Source organism: Rhea americana, unplaced genomic scaffold (genome assembly GCF_003343005.1).
Source record: "Rhea americana isolate MKP2758 unplaced genomic scaffold, rheAme1 scaffold_79, whole genome shotgun sequence".
Lineage (NCBI taxonomy): Eukaryota > Metazoa > Chordata > Aves > Rheiformes > Rheidae > Rhea > Rhea americana.
Window position 1 is genome coordinate 3,308,068 of NW_028186967.1, and position 20,963 is coordinate 3,329,030.

General features: G+C 44.6%; 1 protein-coding gene across 1 annotated transcript in view; it reads left to right on the forward strand.

Annotated features, from left to right (window-relative positions):
- The window catches only part of CHST11 (carbohydrate sulfotransferase 11), a 179,812-nt gene extending 160,193 nt beyond the window's left edge, over positions 1–19,619 (forward strand). Inside the window, exon 3 of the mRNA XM_085322573.1 lies at positions 14,737–19,619. Coding sequence (XP_085178699.1) covers positions 14,737–15,585 — 849 coding nt within the window. The 3' untranslated portion in view covers positions 15,586–19,619. The remainder of the gene's footprint in view (positions 1–14,736) is intronic.
- The last annotated feature ends 1,344 nt before the right edge of the window (positions 19,620–20,963 follow it).

Here is a 20,963-nt window from a genome sequence, read left to right on the forward strand (position 1 = left end):
GGACACTGGGGGTGGGGTGCGGGTGGGTTAAATAAAGAGCAGCTGAGGCAAGCCAGCAAACAGCAGAGAGAGATGCCAGTGAAAAAGAAATTCAGGCAGAATCCAGGCTATGGATAGCCTTAAAACAACTAGGACTGCCTTGGGCTTCATAGCGTGTTAAGCAGTGGTTGAGAGAACATAGTGGTGTTAAAAATATGAGTCAGGGGGTGTTGACCGTTTCTGAAGAGTGCTGGTGGGGGAGGCTGAAGTTACAGAGATAAACTGGCATGAGGAAAGATGATGGTGAGGCAAAAGAAGAAAGCACCCGGGAGAATGGAAGAAGTTGAATAAAATTAGTTTCATTCTCGGAAACAGTGAATCCCACGTCCTGCTTTCCCTTGTGAACAAAGCTTATTTTTAAGMAAACAAACCCTGAGATAAAGTTAAGTTATGGAACAGAAAGAACATCTGAATAACTGTAGGAGGAGCAGAGAAGAGGCTTTGCAAGGCTTCCCTGCTCTCTTGAGAGGCACTTGCTCATGTTAGCTGGAATACACAGTAGCTGAAAAATACACATGAGAATGGATTATGGAAATGGGTATAGGTTTGTAGGCACCCAATCCAAAGCATTTTAAGTGCGGTCCTTGCAAGTGAGACCTTCACGTGGTGATCTGTTCCACCTAGCAGATCCACCAGAGGGACTTARAAGCGAGAGAGGATAGGCAGGCATTCACAAAATCACTTTGGTATCTGAAATACAGAACCAAAATGGTTCAGAGCAGGTGGATGCCTTTGCTGACCTTTCTCTAGGTCAGTTGCGCTGATGCATCTCCTATAAAGCGTGATATAATCAAAGAGCAAAAGCCACCATGAATTACCAGTGTGTTTATGGGAGGCTTTTGTGCCATGGGCCTTGGTAGCCTTTGRCACCTCTGTACTTTGGGAAGACAGGTCATGCACCAGGTGATGCTGAAGGAACATTGCCATGATTTGGGGGAGGAACCATTAGCTCTCCATCTGTGTGGATCCAGTGGGTGGAAGTTACTGCACAGAGAATTTAAAATGACAGATCTCTTAGCTGTAAACTGTAATTTAATTTTGCTTCTGTCAAGAATATCAGCTATTCCAGCACTATGTGAACTTGTCACTTTTCCCTACTGCTAAATCCATGCCAACTGGAAGCCCTGGTAAAGGACAAACTGTTCAGTGAGTGAGTGATTCTCAGGCTGACTGAACTACAGAAYAGCATCAACTCCCAATGTTTCTGAGGAGTCAGCAGGTACCTTTGCCGTYTCGACTGAAATCATCAGAAAGATGATAACGGTTCCTTGGACCAGCTACYGCCTGGCCCTGTGGACCATGGCCACTTTTGAAAGTGTGCAGCTAAGCAGGAACTGCAGCAGCGCATGCTTTCTCCATACCTTGCTACTGAATTTCTTCAGTCCTGTCAACTTAGACGTGAGGATGTCTCTCATTGCTTAAGTACTGCGTGGAAGTACCYGTGCGCCCTAGTCTGTGACCAACATTGGCCTCCTGCGTGCTTACTGGCGGTGCCATTGGGGTGTTGAGGTGGAAGGTGTATATGTGTATGCATGTATGGAGAGATGTATGTATGTATTTTTTCCCGTTAAGGCTTACCAGCCTTATTTGTTCAACAAAGAGAAAATAAGTAGCATCTTTTGGGGGGTKGGAGGGGGAATAAAAAGCCCTGAGAAAGCTCTAGCGATACTAGGCAGGCAGAAGCGAGTGGTGGCTGTGGATGATGATGGTGAGGCAGGAGGTTCCCCCAACGAGTCACATCCAAGGCTGTAACACTGAAAAGCAGTACGGCGATGGCAGACCACCAGGCGCTAGGGCTTACCTGCRTGGAGGGGGCTGGCAGCTTGAGGGAAACCGCACCTCTCCCGCGGAGGGAGCCACACGGGAGATGAAACAGCGCTGGCCCTGCGTCGGGGGCAGAAGCCGCCCTGTTCCCCCTCTGCAAAGGAGAGGACGCGTTTCCACTTAGTGCCTGCTCTTGGCTCCAGTCGTGCACGCAGCTGAATGCCTGGACTCGCCGCTGCCTTTCGAATCGTGCTCCTTGGGGCCGCAGGAGGAGGGCTGGCACCCTCCCTCGGCCACCGGCGTCCGGCAGCGGCGCAGGGGGGAGAAGGAAGGGAGTTAGAGGGGGCGATGGGCGGAGGGGCTGCCTCCGCGCTCTCTCGGTCCCCTCGGCGTCCCCAAATGTCATCAGCACCCACCGCGCGCCGCAGTTATCCGAGGATGGGGGAGCGGCGGGAAGCGAGCCGGCCTGCGACCCGGAGCAGCCGAGGGAAGCGGTCCGGGGCTGGCCGGCGGTCAGGCTCGGGGAAAGGAGCAGAGCACCGGGAGASGGCGCTCGGCTGCGGCCGGGGGACGCCGGAGCGGATCCCGAGAGCGAGGGCTCCGAGCCCAAAGTCTGCTCTGCAGTTTGCGAGAGAAGAAAGAAAGAAAAAAAGAAAAAAATCACATGCAACTTCTTTCAGGGGGTGGTTCAGCAAACAGATTAAAAATAAGTAGCCATTTAAAGTAACACTGAGAATTTGTTCTCCCATTGTGAATTAATGCTTAGTGTACAGTCCCTAAATGGATCTGTTATTAAGTGAGACAGAGAACGCTTAGAAATCACAGTAAACAGCTGTAGAGATAAGGAAAATTAACAAGGCATCACGCTATTAATTGTACCTTCCAGTTGTCTCAGTCGCTGATGAAAGTTGCTTTTAATGTCACCCTTGCTCTCCGACATCAGAAGTCTTAATGTGGCAATGCAGAGGCCTAAAAATACAAGCAAGGCACTTTTAGGATTTTAGAAGGTGATCTCGGCTTTTTTTTTTTTTCTTTCTTTCTTTTTTGGCTGCTGCTGCTTTCTCGCTGCGTTGAGGTCTCGCTCACCGCAGGTCGGAGAAACCCGGGGAGCGGCGGCGTTGCCAGCGAGGGCCGGTGGCCGGGTTTGCAGAGCTGCTAAAAGGTGCCGTTGTGCGCAGCTGGCGATGCGGATGGAGCGCGCTGGCATTGCAGAAGAGGTGTCAGTGGCCAGCCAAAAGCGCAGCCTTACGCAGATGCTATTTGCTTCCTGAAGAAGCCGACAGTGAAGTCATTTGTGGTCCGCCACTGGCARCGCGTTTCTTTTAGGGCACGAACACTGAAGCGTCTTTTTGTAACAGAGTCGGAAATTCTTTCAAAAGCAAACAAATSCCTCTCCTGTCTTCCAGGGTGCATCTTCTGCTTTGGTCCCCATTTGGGCCTAACCCTGCCTGGGTTTTGGTTGGACTGAGGAACTGCTGCTGCCTTGTTTGGGGCTCAGCGTTCCTCAGGATCGGTTGCTGATATTTATCTCAAAGCAAAAAAAAAAAAAAAAAACGGATCTCTGAAGCTATTGGAAAAACAGGCTTTCTGTTGTGAACCCAGACACTTATTTCTGTACCACTTCATTCCACTGCAGAAAGCTTTTCTGGGAAGTCTATTGTAATTAAGTTTATAAATGGATGCCAGCATTTTAATAGGAAATTAATTATAAGAATTTTGGCTTTTCTAGCAGGGTGCCATCTGGTCSCTTTTGTACAGTAGGAGAAAGGTGAAAAAGCAAAGCGTGCTTGCAGTTTCCGCTTAACTGTAATTAAGGCTGTGGAGAAAGAGCAACCCAGGTTAGTGAAGATTAGCGAGGGACATGTACAAATACGTCACCTTGGAACAGCAAGGTTAAGTCTGAGGAAAATACAGCCTCACTAAGGAAAGTAAAAGAAATTCAATGTTAATTTGTGATGGTTTAGTAAAAGAGACAAAATCGAATGTGCAAAGGATTTAGATATTTTAGCAGTCTGTCTTGGAATGAGTTCATTCAAATCATGACATTAAAGGGGGAAAAAAAAAAGAGGCCAGAACTGAGATTTGAGCTGAAATGTGCTCTTTGTGCTCTTGTTTCTGCCACCGGGCTGCTGGAGGGTGACAGGAATGCTCTCTTCTCTGCGTCCTCCCAACCTRTCTCTTTAGATAGCAAGGGAGCCCCACGGTGGAGATCTTGCAGCCTGTTTATACACTGTCTGGCATGATGGGCCAAAGTCTTGGCAGTGGCAGGGTAGCTGCTTTTTGTAGAATTTGCTCATCACTCCTGCTTATAACTCCTTACCTTAAAAAAAAAAAAAAAAAACCTTAAAAAAAAAAAAAAAAAAAAGTCCCTTTTAGTGCAGGCTTGAGCCTTTGCTCATAGGAGTGGAGGTCACCTGAACTGCTTGGGAATGTTAGACATGCTGCTGTCCCCCACACAGAGAGCACCTACTCCTGTCTTAGAGGTTGGGGGCACAACGTATTGAAACACAGGATTATGTAATTCTCTTGTCTTCCAGCAGGTTACTAAAGCCCCAGAATTATATCTTTTTTAATAAAAACATTTATTCAGCAACTATCTTCTCTTTTKCTTATTTGGGTTTCAAGAGCTTTGTAACAGTATTGGTACATGGCACACTGAGTTAAAAATTGGAAATGTATTACCTTGATTCAGCATGGGACCAAGAAAATTGTATTCAGTTAGAATAGTGGAGATCCTGCTGAGATGAAAATAAGTATTTCTACTTAACTGTAAGACACCTAAGCTGCAACCCAGAGGTATGAGAACAGGAATTGTGTTAGTGAGAAATCCATTAACTTTGGATGCCAGGTCAGAGCTGTCCCAAGTGGGAGGGAAACGAGTGACCTAGACAACTCTAGGCACTCTCACTTCTTACTCTCTCTATATTCTGCTCAGGGTCTCACACAATGTCCATGATTGTGTCTGAATGTCTGTCAAGCCTCAGCTGTCCCTTAGTTTGATGTTACATTTTCCTGAGGGAGATTTTATTAAAAGCAGTAACTGGCCTGTCTGCTTGTRTGGATCTGTATTTGCTGAAATCCTTGATGTTGAAACATTTAAAGTACCTGGATTTTCAAAAATAAGCTTAGCTTAAAAATAGGCTTTTTTCCCTCAAATTCATACGGAGTCCAGAAGCCATCATCCCAAGTTTGTGAAGCTTRAAGGACTCTCAAGGAGACACCTGTCCACATGGCAGGAGCATTTAGGTCACTTCTGACACCTGTTCTTGGAGGTTTCTAATGCTGGAGATTCCTCACTGTGTTCCAGCACAGGCTTATCCTGTTCTCTCCATTGAGACTTTTTCCTACACCTAAACCAAGTCTGTCTTGTTTAGGTCTATTGCTACTTAGCCTAACCACAATGAATGCAGAGAGCAGATTATTTCCTTTCTCCTTGTAGAACTGTTTCTGTGCTTGTGTGCTTATGTGTCTAGTTCATCCTGTTCCTCCTCTCCACCCAGKTTATCTCACCCCTACCAGCACACTTCTTGCAACAGGGAGATATGTAAGTCAGTCTTTCCATTGTCTCCCTGATGGCAGTACATTAGAATGCAGTTTTTTATTCCATTTTTTAAGGGCTATTCCCAACTCCGCCCTGGCTGACTCCACGTGTCCCCAGCCCAGTGCTCCTCCTGGTGCACTGTTTCCTGACATCCATGTCATGCCTTTTGCTGATCAGTTCTCAAGGCTCCTCCTTGAAAACCCACATCTACAACTCCCACAGTAGAGACGTAATGGTGGAATACAACAACCACAGGTCACTCCCTTGGCTTTGAGCTTCCCTACAAGTGTTAGTTCCCCAGGCTTTGRTTGTCCTAGACTGTGATTCATTTAAGCCTTGAACACAGCCTAGGATTTAGGAGGTAAACACTGGAAATCTCTTTAACCCAGTCTAGAGGAGCTCCTAGCATGTTAGGTGCAGTTCTGCAAGCTCGTCYGTTTTTTTTCAAGCAACTGCAGCCAGCAGTGGCCCGTCTGTAGCAAGGGGCTTTCCAAGACAAGGCCAGAGGCAGTTGGCTCTCACTCTGCCAAGAAAATAAGAGTGCAGCGTCGTATTCTCGGAAAAGTTGCCGTGCACGCGGTTGTGTCCCCCGGGAGAGCCCTGCTCCCTGTCCGCCGCCAGCGTGAGAGTGAACTTGCTCYGAGCAGTTTTGTGTCTGTCCACCGTCAATCAATGTAGTATTTCCAACAACAGTGAAATGTGGGGGGCTCCAAAGGGCTACTTGAAGCAGCTTTAAATGACCAAGGATCGTAGCATGGAGCCGAAACATCTATGCCTGGAAATATGSGATGGGTTAGAGGATGAGTTGGAGAGACCACAGTTACGTTACTGTGTGTCACAACTGTCAYGCGCGTACAGCGAGCATGAGCTGACCGCAGCGGTGCGTGCGTGTGTGCGTGTTGAGGGTAAAGGCCAGAAAGTTTCCCTTTTAAAATTAGATTCATAAGATAGAGAGAATCTTTCAGCTTTTCAATACAACCGATGATTCATGACCACACTTAAAGAATGAGCCAGGAGCGCACAAATTCATCACGTGCTGTCCTTCTCAGTCTCAAGCCCCTTCAGCAGCGCGGGGCGAGGGCAGCTCCCCAAGCAGAGCCGTCCCCGGCAGCAGGCAGCGCAGCGCTCTCATCCTCGCCCTTCGCGGCAGCTGCAGTTCCAGCCCTGGATCTCATCTACTTGCTTTCGCTGTGGCTCTGTGAGAAAAATAAACAGGATATCTGCCAAATTCCCTTTTTTTCCACCATCCCTTTCCACAGCTAGCTTGGGACACTGAGAAGATGACTGCAGAGTGCTCTTTGTACCTACAACTTGAGGCTCCAAACTTCTCCTTTGTAAAGAACCAAGAAACAGGCAGACATCAAGATTTTTTGCTTTAATTATCCCTAGCTGTTCCTATTTCTTACCTTGCAGGTATATTGCACTTAAATTAAGTCACTTCAATTTTGTYTCTACTGCGCTCATGAAGGTTCCCGTAGAGCTTCAGGACGGCAAGACACACGGCAAGAAGCAGAGTCCTTGTGGGCTCCATCACGCCATGTCTCTGCAGCCRTAGAGGCACACCAGTGGTCTTTCTACCTGTTCTTCTTGGGGACTTTCAATTTGTCTTCCTGTTCAAAACAGACGTTTTTCAGGGCATGTACTTTCATCTTATTATTCCCAAGCTCTACTTACTGCATGAGTCCTTACACTGAATAGTTTCCAGCAGAGAGCACGGAAATGGGAAGGCTGYTTGAGGAAGAATGAGACTGTAGAAAAAGGTGTCACACTTTCTGAATCCATGCCTGTCTGATGGAGCCTTATGCTGATTAAAAGACTGAGATTAACACATAGCTACTGTAATTTGGTGCCAGTCMACACTGTAACACTTGTGCTGGGTGAAGAGCCAGTCTGTGATTTTTTTTTTCCCCTCCAAGGAGATTTTGCATCATTAAGTTCACTATAGTACTTTCTGTCTGGGTAAAAAAGGCAAAACTTAACTTCATCTAGGTGTGAACTTTTCCTAGGAAAGCATGTTCACCTTTATGTGTTTCACTTGCTGGATTTTGACTAGAGTAGTGTCATCTCTTTTACTCACACCCAAATCAYGTAAAATGGACAAAGAGCAAATGCCAGAGTTGGTGATGGTTAGGGCTGTGCCGTTATTCAAATAATTGTCACCTCTGGTCCCTAAGTAACGCGGCTGCTGAATTATTTCACCCTTCCCTTCTGCGTCACACACGCACATGTGAAGTGGGGTACCCGTAAAGGAAGGAGGAGGAGGGAATGTGTGCAGCAATTGAGGAGTCTTGGCAATACAGTGCTAGCAGCTACTATGTAGGCTTGTTTTCCCTCGAAAGCTTTGATCCTTTTTTTTTCTTAGCCTTCATGCGTTCTGTACAGTGGGAGCTGAAAGCGGTCTCATTATCTTGGGTTGCAATATAGATAATTACTTGAAATAAATGCTTATATGGCCTTATCTGTGGGGCAATAAGTTCAATGCGTGAAACAGAAAGAAAAGCAGCCTTGTAATATTCAAGAATTTTATTCAGAGCGTATAATTTGTCAGTAAAATTTTCTCTTAGTACAAATATTCCTAAGCTATTATTAGTTTTATTATCTTTTACTATCCAACCACTCTTTAGAGACATTTACGTAGTAAATTTGTATTACAGTTTGGCTGTCTGCAAGTTGTCAAGGAAGACAGTAAGCATTTCCATCTCCAGTAACACATTATGTGCTTTCTAGTCTTTTATTAGACTACGAGCAAATGTTGATTGAAGTTTTGGTGGGGTTCTCATTTGAGCCATGGGAATTTTTTAAAAAAGTTCAGTCAAGAACGATGCTATGAAATTTCAAGTAAATCAAAGTATGAAGGATGTTGTGCAAAGCTATTACTTAAAAAAATAATCACAGCCCAGGTCAGTTTAATTAAATTCCCTATTCTAAAAATTGCTTACTCTTCTAGATACAGTATCTGGACTAACATTGCCAGACTCTCGTCTGTCTAAATTTGTAGAGTGAGAGCAGTAATTATTTGTAGTGTACTTGTAATGTTTTGGAGCGGTTGATGCTGGCAGTAACAGGTASCAAAGATTATAAGTTCCCCTTCGTTGCCTAGCGCTGAACGTTTTTAAGAGCACAGTGCAGACTTTGAGTGTTCACAGGCATTTCCCAGGTATTCCAAAGCGTAGTGCAGCATTTCCACTCACTAGAGCAGAAAAGRAAGAGGCTTCTTTAGAGCAAAGGTGTGAAAGACACACGATAACCTATATCTAGCAGAAAAACTGTTGAGTGCAAGAACAGTAGAGCGACTTCTACTTCCAGATGGATTCCTGGAGCCACGGGAACAGGGCCACAGTTAGGAAGAGAAGGGTCGATCCCAGTGGTCTTTATGCTCCCTGTAAAGCAATGTGTACGCAGGTGAAAGCAGCATATAGATTAAAACACATAATATTGAAGGCCTTCAGAAGCTGCTATGACACTTCATCTTTGACTTGGCTAGAGTTAAACTTTCTCATTCTAGCTCTGCTGTAAGCTCTTTAGGTAGGTTCAGATTTGTCAGTAGAGTAAATAAAATTCAGACTTAGTAAACAGAGATCTGTTTACAAAGCGCRTCAGGTCAGATGCTATCAGCTATCAGCCTCTAAGGCAGCCGTATGCAGAGAAGGGCTCTGAACCACATCAGGGGCCAGTAACAACAAAACACTTGTGGACCTAAGGAATCCTGTGTCTATACTACAATAAAAGAGTTCWTTTGAGAAATCCATTTTGAACATATTTAAGTTTACCTTAGAATATATTCCAGAACATATATGTATGGTATATATAGAATATCTACGAATAGAATATTTATAACAAATAGGGTAGTTATGGGTCCAAATTTTAAAAGCCAAGCTTYAAAATAATGCCTAAAATGTGGTTTTGTAACTTCAAGGTGGATTGTCAATATTGCAAGAATCATATTCACACTTTTTATGTGAAAACAGGATTGGGAACCTGCTTGTATATAAMCTCGTGCTGCAGAAAAACTAAACCCTTAAGCATTTGGGAAAATATAAATACTACCAAGAAACATTTTATATATTAATTACCAAACACCACCTAAAACTCAGGTGGTGTGGTCGAGGGGCCGGGGGAAGGAGAGCAACTAATATTTGAGAGGTTTTAGTCAACCAAAATATTAGTCTTTGTATATGTCACTTAAGTAGGACTGTTAGTGCCACCTATAGTTAGTCTGCCTGACACTCTTCATTTTAAGACCTCATTTTCAGTGGATTATGAGTCTGCTACACACACCTTCTAAACAAGTAGACCTCCACTCTTAACAAGAAAAATTTGGTGGAGATGAGCTCTGATTTATGCTAAGTTCAGCAATATTACTGGGTAGACACAAAGTGGGGTGTTTAGCAGAGATGTTGCTAATTTTGATAGCTGGTTCGACAGCAGGTAAGAGGAGCACCGCAGCAGCTTGCAGAGTTGGACTGGTAAGGCAGAAGCTAAAACTTTAAATGCAGATGTAACTGGAGAATTAAAGGTAGATGCAAAATCATCGTTAATGCAAAACTGAAGAGAARGAAATAGCATTTGCCATGTATGTGCCTGCAACCCCTGCTCATGATATCTATCCTGCTTATTCCACCTTAAACTCATCCAGATACTTCTGTAGTTCAGTCTGCCATGCACCATGGCCTTCTTAGCACTCTCAGGGTAGATTATTTGTGAGCCCGGTTACAGTGATGTGCAGAGCTAGCACCAGCTGCAAGCAGTGCAATAAAAGTAAATAAAAATTGACCCTGCAGCAGCAGTGGTGGTGRTGGTGGTGGGAAAGTGTCTTTGTATGGTCATTCTTAGACAGAGGCCAAATTTAATGAACTTTTTTCTTTTGAGTGACATATAGGAAGTTCCTTCCTTCTCCTATTAAAAAAAAAAAAAGTGCTTCCCTTACAGATATCTACATGAATCAGAATGATCTCTGCTCCTAGTTTGAAATACAATGCTATGTTTGGAAAAGGCATTTTAATTAAAAACATCCTGTGATTCAGTCTGAACTTTCTACTTGACCATCAATCTTGGAAAGGCCTTCAAAGATTATCATACCCTGCTATGCCTAAGTAGCCTGAAGGAAATAACTCCCATCTCATTACTGTGATTTGCCTACTGGTATTAAACCTGCTGAATAACGTTTGCACATGAGGGGTTGATGTTGTCAATTAGTCAGCATATGCATTTCTGGGCAGTATATTCTCACTACTGCAGTGTAGAGGGACCGCACTACGCCATGAGAAACGTCTGTCCTTTGGCGGGACCCAGTAGGATGCTGAGTGTCCTCCCCTCTTACGGAAACGGGAGAATAGATGATGCTTGGCATCTCCCCAAGGAAGCCCTGCTTCTCCCCAGATACAGATCAGCTTTGGAAAGGTCTCCTTCAGCTTAGCTGCTAATTGCAGGGCCAGGCTCTGCTGCCTTTGCAATGGGGCATCCTTTAGGCGTCATGTCAAGTGCCACTTGCTGGCCACAGGCCATTGGAGCTTACCTGAGCACTGGTACCCAGCCTGCTCCTCCACAAGGCCACTGCACCAAAGGTAGCCTGTTCATGAGCCCACAAAACATTTGAAGAAAAAAAATATACATCAGCAGAATGCACCAGAGTTAGCTTTTCTCCCTTGTTGTTAGCTTGAGACTGATGGAGATGCAGTATTTCTGGTACTAGAGTGTCACCAGAGAAGGTTTTTTTTCCTTTTGAATGCTGCCTGCTGAGCTTGGGAGTCTCTTGTTACTCGTGTTTCTTCCCTGTTTAACTCAGTTACAGCATCAAAAAAGGAAGAGAAACTTTGATCTTGACATGCCCTTCTTCTCTGTCCCCTGCTACAATTTCTACAGGAAAAAAAAATAGTGATCAAGTGCATCTATTACCAGTCCTTTCAGGGCAGAACAGATACTTGTATCAGATGTCTTCCCAAAGCCTTTAATGTGCAGCTGAAGTTGAAGCTGAACTGTCAGAGGACACAGTCTGAGCACTGGCTTTATCATCATCCCCACGCTGACATTAGGGTAACTTGCACACATGCTTAAAAGTGCTCTCTCCCAAAGTGGAGTGGACTTAAGCCATTACTTACTGTGGCTTCTTGRATTGAGGCATCAGTGGGGACTTCCAGTAATGAACGTAGATGTAGCAATTAGGGTCCAACCATCAGACCGTAATGTGTGCTCTCAGAGCTCTGTTGTAGCCAAGTCTATAACACGCTAAATTTTGAGGGAAGAATTATTTTGACTTACCTTTCACCATCCATGGATCTGAAGGTACCTGTCACTTGGATCTTATCTTTTCCGCTGCTGAAGTCTGTGCAGTRTTATTTTCTTCTTGTTAGTTGTGAGCACGTTTCTAATGGCCAAGTGGACATCTAGTGCAAGTATATGTAATTCCACTCTCATGTAGCCTTAGTCTCTTCCCATTCCTCGTTGCTGACCTTAGGATGAAATTAATATGCAGCTTTAAATCYTTGCCTGTAACATAAAATGAGGAGGAACCATACTGATATCAGATAACTCAGGGTTAATATATTATTTTGAAATATCCAATTTAAAAAGGCTGCATTATAATTACCTCGCATACTGCTATAGGCTTTATAGGATGCTGGGCATCTGCCGAGGAAGCCAGCAARGCAGCTCCACACGGATTCACTGAGTGCGTTAGTCAGCAACAGAGGAAAATCCACTTTTTAGTAGTGAGGATGTCAGACTGCCGAGGGATATCAGGGACCCAGTTTTGCCATCCATGCAAAGGAGGGACTTTGATACAATTGGCATTATTATAGCATCGTCGCTAAATTGGCTCTTTGTTTTGTTTTGTTTTGTTTTGTTTTACAATAAGCTGAAGTCAATAGGCAAAAAAGCCCCGTGTTTCCTATGTGGCTCTTCATCCATCAGCCATACCAGCTGGCACTGTAATTTGTGAAAATGGGGTAATGGCCTTTGGATGTTATGCTGGTATTTAATGCGTGTTCTCTGTGCTGCCAGAGAGGCCAGAACGCCCGCAGAGCTGAGCTTGGGTTGCTGGTGTGCATGAAGTAAACGTAGGTAGCCGACAAAGCTTCCCCTATGCCGTTTCTTCATATTTCTTCTGTGTTAAAAAGAYTGGGAGACAAGTACCACTTCAGTCTCATCTTTTAAGTGAGTTTAAGGCAATACCATCTCATTTGCGATTGCAAACAGTAAGGCTACATTTTTTTCCTTGTACTCTGAATRCCCCAAAAGCTCATTAATATTAATGTCTGGAGAGGAAGTGTGTAGCCTATTGATGCAGGAGTGAGATCAGGAGCAAAGATTCCTCCATAGATTAGGGTTAAAAGCAGCCGTCACATTATCAAGTCTGACCTTGTACCTAATACAAGCTGTGGAATCACATTTGCTTAATTCTGTATTCRGCCCAAGAAGAGCACCAGAAAAGCAAGTACAGTGTGTTAACATATTGTAATATAGCAATATCTTCGGGCTTTTCTAGTTTTTATGCTAAAACCAGGAGCAAACAGCAGTAGAGTGCCATGTGATACTGATGGAAAACCTGCAGGAGGAGAGAGATTTGGGTATTTTATCTGTCTGCAGAGGATATAGTTGTATGTCTGTACAAATATCTRCAGAGGGTTTTGTTTAGTACTTCGAGAATTGTTCACTGGTAACTCTAACCAGTGTAGAGCTGAAGACAGCATGGCATGTATTGAAATAAGTTTCTTTTTAAAGAAGAAGACTTTGTCTTCAAAAAATCTGTGTGATCCTTGACAAAAAAATCTGTGTGATTCTTGACAACTGCTTTCTAACATCTTCCTCTGGAAACTCCCTGCCAGTCAGCTTTCCTAGGAAACATGAAGCACATTTCGCATTTGGCTCCCCGTCTCTTGGACTATAACACAAAACTGCCATACGTGCAGGAAGAATGAGCCAAGCTGTCTAAACTGGTTGCACTGGGCTATTGCGTGCCAACATTTTGCTGAACAAGTTGTTAAAAGGATAAGGATCTTGAACTTGATCAGTGGGGACTTCAGTAATGAACACAGATATTCATGATACTTACTATATATGTGTGTGTGTATGTATATACACTTTTAAAATATATAAATGGTGTATGAATATAATACATAAGTACAAATATTTTTATATTTTATAAATTACATTATGTCCATTAGATTTATTATTATATTTAGCACATTGTACTGATGAAGTGCTAAAGGGATGAGACGAGAGATCAAAGAATTCAGAAGAGAAGTAGCGTTTGGCACTGCACAAGATACGGAGGTCCCRGGCTAGATACGTACTGCTGTCCTTAAGGAAAAATCCCTTGCCCAGGCTGGAGGTGCACCAGAACCTTGGTGTTCCCCATTTTTCTGTCATTGAGATGCTTTGGGGAATCTTTTTGTTCTATTTGTCCTTTAGATATAAAGTACATTTGACCATTTTTTGAGTATTCTTTGTATGAATCATGGCTAGCTACTGGTATTGAAAGCAGAGATTTGTCCCATGACTCCAGGAACTGGGGTTTCAGTATGAGCCTCAAACTTCGTAAAGCCTACTAAAGTAATTTAGTGTTGTAATAGCTTTTGTCATTGTTGCAGTGTAAAGTAAGATGTGATTTAACAACTAGTAGAGTTAAGCTGGTGCAAAGCCATTTGCTATGGGTGTGATAAAGGCAGAGTGAGGAGGCTCGTTATGGCCTTTAGCCAAACGCTGAACAGCACCACAGCAGATGTGTGCAATCTGCATTGCCTCATGTGCTTCATTACAGGCTCCTCAGGAAATCCTGTTTAAGAGAACATTCCCCTTAGGGAGTATCAGAAATCTCCACGGGCCTTATTTCTTCTACCAAGGTCAAGGTCTAGCCAAGAAACAAGCTGCGATGATTAATTCTCTAGCAAAAAAAAGACATCAGCAACACATACTGTTCAGAGGACATCAGAGCACAGACTTTTGACTTTGGCAAACTTTCTGAAGCAGGTGTCTTCTTTCCCCATCTCAGCAGCGAAAGGTCAGGCCAGGTCCAATGCTGCTGCAGCTGTGAGATGGGTGTGGGAGTGAAGGGGGAGATCCTTTTTCCATGACTAAGGGACAGTGAGAGCAACTCAGGATGAAAGTGCTGTAAACACACTTGCCGCCAGGATGTGTAAGCACTTGTGGTCCTTTGCATTGGCTTCAAAGTAGAGTCCTGGACAGTGTCCATGAACAGCATTTAAGCAGCTTGAGAAGTCTGGAGACAAAAACAAGGTCTTCTAGCTTGAGGAGAATTTTACTCAGCTATGTGATGACCTGCTTTAAGTTCTTTAGGGGCAATAATCTGCTTTTCTAGGAATTTGTATAGTAAGTAAAAAGGCAGTAAGAATTTCCAGCCTCTTTGAGTTATTTGTGCCTCTGCTTCTTTGCAGTTGTCCAACACAGCGATTCTTCATCAGATTAGACGAGACCAAGTGACAGACACATGCCGAGCAAACAGCGTGTCGAGCAGGAAGCGCCGTGTGCTGACACCGAATGATCTCAAACATCTGGTCGTGGATGAAGACCATGAAATGATCTATTGTTACGTTCCCAAAGTGGCCTGCACAAACTGGAAGAGAGTCATGATGGTTTTGACAGGAAGAGGCAAGTACAGCGATCCGATGGAAATACCAGCCAATGAAGCCCATGTGTCTTCAAATCTGAAGACCCTCAACCAATACAGCATCCCAGAGATCAACCACCGCTTGAAAAACTACATGAAGTTCCTATTTGTTCGCGAGCCTTTTGAGAGACTGGTGTCAGCCTACAGGAACAAGTTCACCCAGAAGTACAACACTTCCTTTCACAAGAGGTACGGCACCAAAATCGTGAGGCGTCAGAGGAAAAATGCAACCCAGGAAGCTCTGCGGAAAGGCGACGACGTGAAATTTGAGGAGTTTGTGGCGTATCTCATCGACCCACACACCCAAAGAGAAGAGCCCTTCAATGAGCACTGGCAGACTGTGTACTCCCTCTGCCACCCCTGCCACATTCACTACGACCTCATAGGAAAATACGAAACGCTCGAAGAGGATTCAAATTACATCCTTCAGCTCGCGGGGGTAGGCAGCTACCTGAAGTTCCCCACCTATGCAAAGTCCACGAGAACTACTGATGAAATGACCACAGAGTTCTTCCAGAACATCAGCTCGGAGCACCAAACGCAGCTGTATGAAGTCTACAAACTTGATTTTTTAATGTTCAATTACTCAGTGCCAAGCTACCTGAAATTGGAATGAGGGATGGGTTGGGGGGAGAGAGGGGAGAGAAAGCCTGTTTTATTTAAGATTTTTATTTGTCATAATAAATATGGAGAATGGGTTATTTTGTAAATTAATATTTTCTTTTTTGAATGATGCTGCGAGCAGCACAGTCAAAATTATTTAAATCAACTGTAAGAAAGGACAGCTCTCTTTGCAGGGTAACAGCATGGTGACGATCTAGCTGTAGAAATGAACAGTACTGCTACACTGTTTTAAAAATGTTAATTGTGTTCTGGTGAATTTCATTGCTTTTGCATTCCTCAAATTCTAATTAATGTTATTTATACTTATTTAAAACATGGTCTCTTGGTAGGTTTCACTTGAGCAGCAGAAATGAGATAACAGTTGGATGAAAGGAGTCTGGTTTGGTACTTTCCTCACCTGAGCTTGTCTCTGGATATTAATCTCTTCCATTAGCCTTTCTTGCAGGTAAATATAGGAGTGGTTGTTGATACCACATGTTTTGAAAGGACTAGTGGAAATAATTTCTTCAGACAGTGATACTGCACTTAAGCATACTAAAAGTCTGTCTTTCTAGCCCTGAAAGGGAAAAATAAGGCAGATTTTGAGAGATACATGATATCTAAAACTCRTGACTGAAAGAAATGTGAATGTATTCTTTGGAAAGAGAAACCATGAAGTTTTTAATCTGGTCTGAATAATTTTATTAAGAATATAATTAGAGTCCCAGTGTCTCATAATTTGCAGCCAGCCAGCCCAACTGAATGCAGATTTTCATCCAGAAGTGGATTTGTGGATGCTGCATCAGAAAAATCAGCATTTTGAAAGTGGCCGTTTTGAAAGCAGCTCTGGAGATTTTTGAATGCCCAAAGCAAAAGATACTTAATTCATATCCAGGATGTGGAGGGTGAGGGTCTCCCACCTTCTGAAAAATCGTGCCTTCTTAACTGATGGGCAATCAAAATTGGCTCACGTGCTCAAAAAAATACCGGTCATAATATGTTGCTATAAAGGATGTGGGCATGTAATTTTAAAAAGGCAAAAAGTCATCTTCATGTTGATCTCAAAGCATGCAAGGCAATAAAAAAGGTCTCTAATCTTCCTACATGCTGGTTTCATGGCTTTTTCCTCTGGGGGAGGGGAGGGTCCTATTTTTTATTGATGCTGAAATGCCGTTCACGAGTGCGTTTCTAATTTCCAGTGAGTTACTGTTCCATCTACRTTAATTCGAGTACGAGAACATGACCTTTTTCCGTAAGGCGAATGTCTCAGTAGCAGTTGTGCTTATAATACTCGTTGGGATGGCAGATCGCACAAGTAGCAATTGCTTTGAACAGGCAGGTGAGTTGTTCCCAGCAAATAAGGAAAGGAAAAATGGGATTTTAATGTGGGACTATTAGCAAGCTCAGTGAGCAGAGGCGGTACAGGCTTCTCCAAACGCTTACTTTAACGTGGCAGGAGTGAGATGTGCAATCCRGAGAGCAGGAGGAGTCTGGCTAGGGAAACGGTCCATACCTACGACCAAGCTGGCCTGGCCGGGGGAGGCTCCGTAGGTGCTTTCACCTGGCTGCTGCGCTGCAAACGCAGCAGAAGCATCTGGCTGAGGAACAGATGCCAGGAACGCGCTGCTTACCTCTGGGGATGACAGCCTGTGCTTTCGCACCAAGAAAATATAGCTTTCCAAAAATCAAGGGGTGGTTTTGATTCTGCAAGCCTCCATTGACCTGGAATGTTTTCTGGCAAACAAAAGAGAGGTAGTTGGCAAAAGGATGCCGAGGCCTAAGTGGAGAAATTTATGGCAACCCAAATTGTATTTTAGAGTTGTTTGCTAAGACAGGGTTTTGAATTGGCAATCTTCCTATAAGCAAATGGAACATTTCCAAAAACTAGTGAAAAATTACATAAATTCAGCTGAAGGCAGAGCTGTTTTAACAGTATCAGGGCCAGATGCTGAAAAAGTCCTAGTGTACTTACTATAGCAGATGATACCCAATGAATTACATTAGCCTCCAAGACCATAAATAGTTAAAGAAGAAAAAGAATCAGATCCATCTAATTTTATAAAAATAAGTCACTAAATAAATCTCAGTGAAGAACAAATCAGCATAGCAAGCAACAGCTGACGTCCTTTCACAATTGTATTTGGTCTTACCCAGGATTTCGATCATTACTTTTTATTATYGTATCCTACAAATAAATCTCTCGTCCATTCAGGAACAAACTCAGGTTTTTATAACCCAGGTCCTATTTATAACCTAGAGGACTAACTCAATGGCTAGTGAAGCACTGGCTGTCTAAATCTGACAACTCTGAGTTCCTGAGTGGTTTCCAATTGCTGACTAGTGTTTTACTTGAAAGCAGTTTTGTCTCATTTAGAGGACGTGGAGCTGTTGCAAGTGCCTATCACAGTGTGCCCTGTTTTTCTTTTATGTGTAGTTCAATGATTCATTAAAAAAAAAAAGAAAGAAAGAAAGAAAAAAGATCTGTATGAGGGTAGCTTTTCCACCACCACCACCAGGATTTCCAGCAAGCTATCTATTTGCTTGTTTGGTGTTGTGTCGAGCAGTGCTAATGTCTTGGTCCAATTTTCTCTTCCATTACCTGTTAGTCCACTGCAACCAGATCTGATTTCAAGTATTTCATTTAAGAAAAAAAAAGAGACTTCAAAAAGTAAATGTTGAAACATGGGGTGTGCCTTCTTTCTGTACTTTTTGCCCGTCTCTGACATCACCACCTGGTTATCTGTCCTTAAATACTCTCTTTAGTTTGACTGCTTTGGAGATGCAAAAACCATTTCACAGTTGTGACTGATAGAAAAGCGGTAGGTGCAGAGCGCGTGCAGAAGACCTGGCTGAGCCGGGATTTTTAAGAGCAGCGTTGGGGTTCGGTTACCCTTCTCCGGCCTCGGCAGGGGCTTTTACGCAGCCCGAAGTGGGCGCTCGCAAATCACCTGCTTTCCAAGGCCGTCGGGCCAGCCCACGGGGTGCCGCGCGTTGCTTGCGCCTTCTTGTTGGAAGCGCGCAGCAGACGTGTGGCCGGCGAGAGTGTCCTGCATGCTGAGCGCAGCGCCCTAATCAGGTCTAACCTGATGCCAAGGAATAACCTTTTTATTCAGGCAACGAGGTGCTTTGCCTGAGCCCCTTGGGCAGACGTGCCGGGTCTTAGCTTGGGGAGCTGGCAACCACCACATTTACCAGGAGGAGGCAGGCCAGGGAAGCAGGATGGTTTTATCCCGGCTTGTCACTGCGTTTCCAGGCTGGAGGAATTTGGGTCGGGCAGCTGCTGAGCTCTGGCTCCTGCCCGTGTCTGTCCTGGGCAGATTCATTCTTGCTATGGGCACAGCTAATCCCGGGAAAAGAGGAKTCAAAACTGTATGAACAGCCAGAGCCACGCGGGGAGCCGCTCTTTTAGACCAACATGTGTTGGTTCTGGTCAAGTAGCGGTGACAGTAGAGAGGATCAGCTAGGGAACGTCGCAGTCATCACTGCTGCTTCCAGCCCCCCCAAGGCTGTTGAACCTTAAGACGGTGAGACCCAGATCTGTGCCACAGGTGCTTCCCCATCTGCCCTACAGTAAAGCCCCTGGGCTGAGCCCAGTGGCGCTCGCCTCTCCCCACGCAGACAGACACCCACCGCGGTGGCTCCRTCAGCCTGGCTCCCAGGGAGCCCGGGTGGGATTTGGCCCATCTGAACCCGGGGGTGATTCCTGCGTGGATGGGGACAGGCTGGCACGTTGAATCTGAGTTTTTCCATGCTTCAGCCCCTCTATGAAACACRCCCATTTTCACCCCCAAAATTGCAAACTGCCTAAGACGCGTGAAACACGCCACAAGCAGAAGTGCTTTTAGAAGTCAGTTGACCCCAGAGGTTTTCAGGTTTCCCTGTAGTCTGCTGCGCTTTTCAGGTACAAAAAGGGACTGTCCTTACTATTACTCTTGTTACAGAGAGTGTTATTTTCTTACATGCATGCACAATAAAATGTGTACGAATAATTTAACATCAATGTGGGGTTGGATTTTTTTTTTTTTTTTTACTTATTTGTATGCAGTAGAAGGCTTGTTGTAGAAGAGTATCTCCTCATACCTAAATATACTGTCAATAAAGAAAAAAAAAAAGCTAAATTATACATTGCCAACATAAGTATGAACTGCTCATGACTCTTTCCTTAAAAAGCCATTCAAGCCTGATTATTTTTCTAAGTAACTTCAATTAAATTGAAGAAAGAAAGTTCTCTGTGTGTGCTTTATTTCTGGCTTATGCTCTCAGGGTGGAGGGTGGGATTTTGTCTGCAACCTTTGCTTTCTCACCAGGGCTTTTGTGGTAGTACAAGCAAAAGACTCAAAATCACGGGCTAGCATGGAGCTGGAAAGCTAAGATCGTGTCAGGGGAGCACTCATGCTCCCTTCTGTCTCCATTTCCTGCCCCTGACGTGTGGAGCAGAAAAGGAGGAGACGGTGTCCTTCTGCCACTGCTCTCTCCCAAGTGAGCCAAAACCCAAAGACTTGCTCCATGAAGATAAAAACTCATTTTCAGGATGGGCATCTCTCTAACTCCACGAGGGCACCGTTGTACCTATCTGTCTGAAGCTCAGCCTCTTGACCATAGCGAATGCCTCTGCTCTGGAGAGAGGTACCTCGTGGTGCCTTCTCAGATCACCTAGAGAGCACAGCAAGGGAGGGGGAGAGCTGGGAGGGGGGACAGGCGCCTCACAGTTTGAAAACACCCATGGCTCTTGCGTCAAATCAAGGCAAACCAACAGCATGGAAAAGATTAAACMAAAAAACCTGCCTGGGGCAACAGCTCAGCTCAGCTCTGCTCTTGAACACAGCCTCACTAAGGCATCTAGTCACCTGGCTCCTGCTTAGGCRCCTGATTCGATCAGCAGAAAATTTAAATGAGGCATTGCCTGTCTGGGGCTGGTCTGGGTTTACGGCCGGTGAGGGTGAGGGCTGTCAGTGGAAGCGCAATCCTGCCTCAAACAGGGGCATTTGTGAGCCAGCGAGATGAAGATAAAACCCAGCGAGCTAATGCACTTCAGGTCATGTGTAGACATGTTCCTGTCTGAATAGACATCATTGGCCYTCAACGGCTTTCACCTAAACCTTTCCAGCACACCCTGCGCTGCGCGGGTGCTGCTCCAATCCTTTAGCGTCTTATTTTTAGGGCCAGTTTAGTTTGCCAAGAGAATCCTGTAGTACCAAATAGCTTTAAGGCCAACATTGATATAACCTCTTTGTGACGGGTAACCTTCAGGCAAGACCTACCACCAGCTTTTCCTTCCCGCACGGGGCTGAACCGGTCCATGAATCTGCCCGCGCCATTGCTGCCCCCAGCCTCCTTCAGAAAGAGCTGCTCTGCATCACAGACGTGCTGTTGGAAGGGACCTCTGGAGGA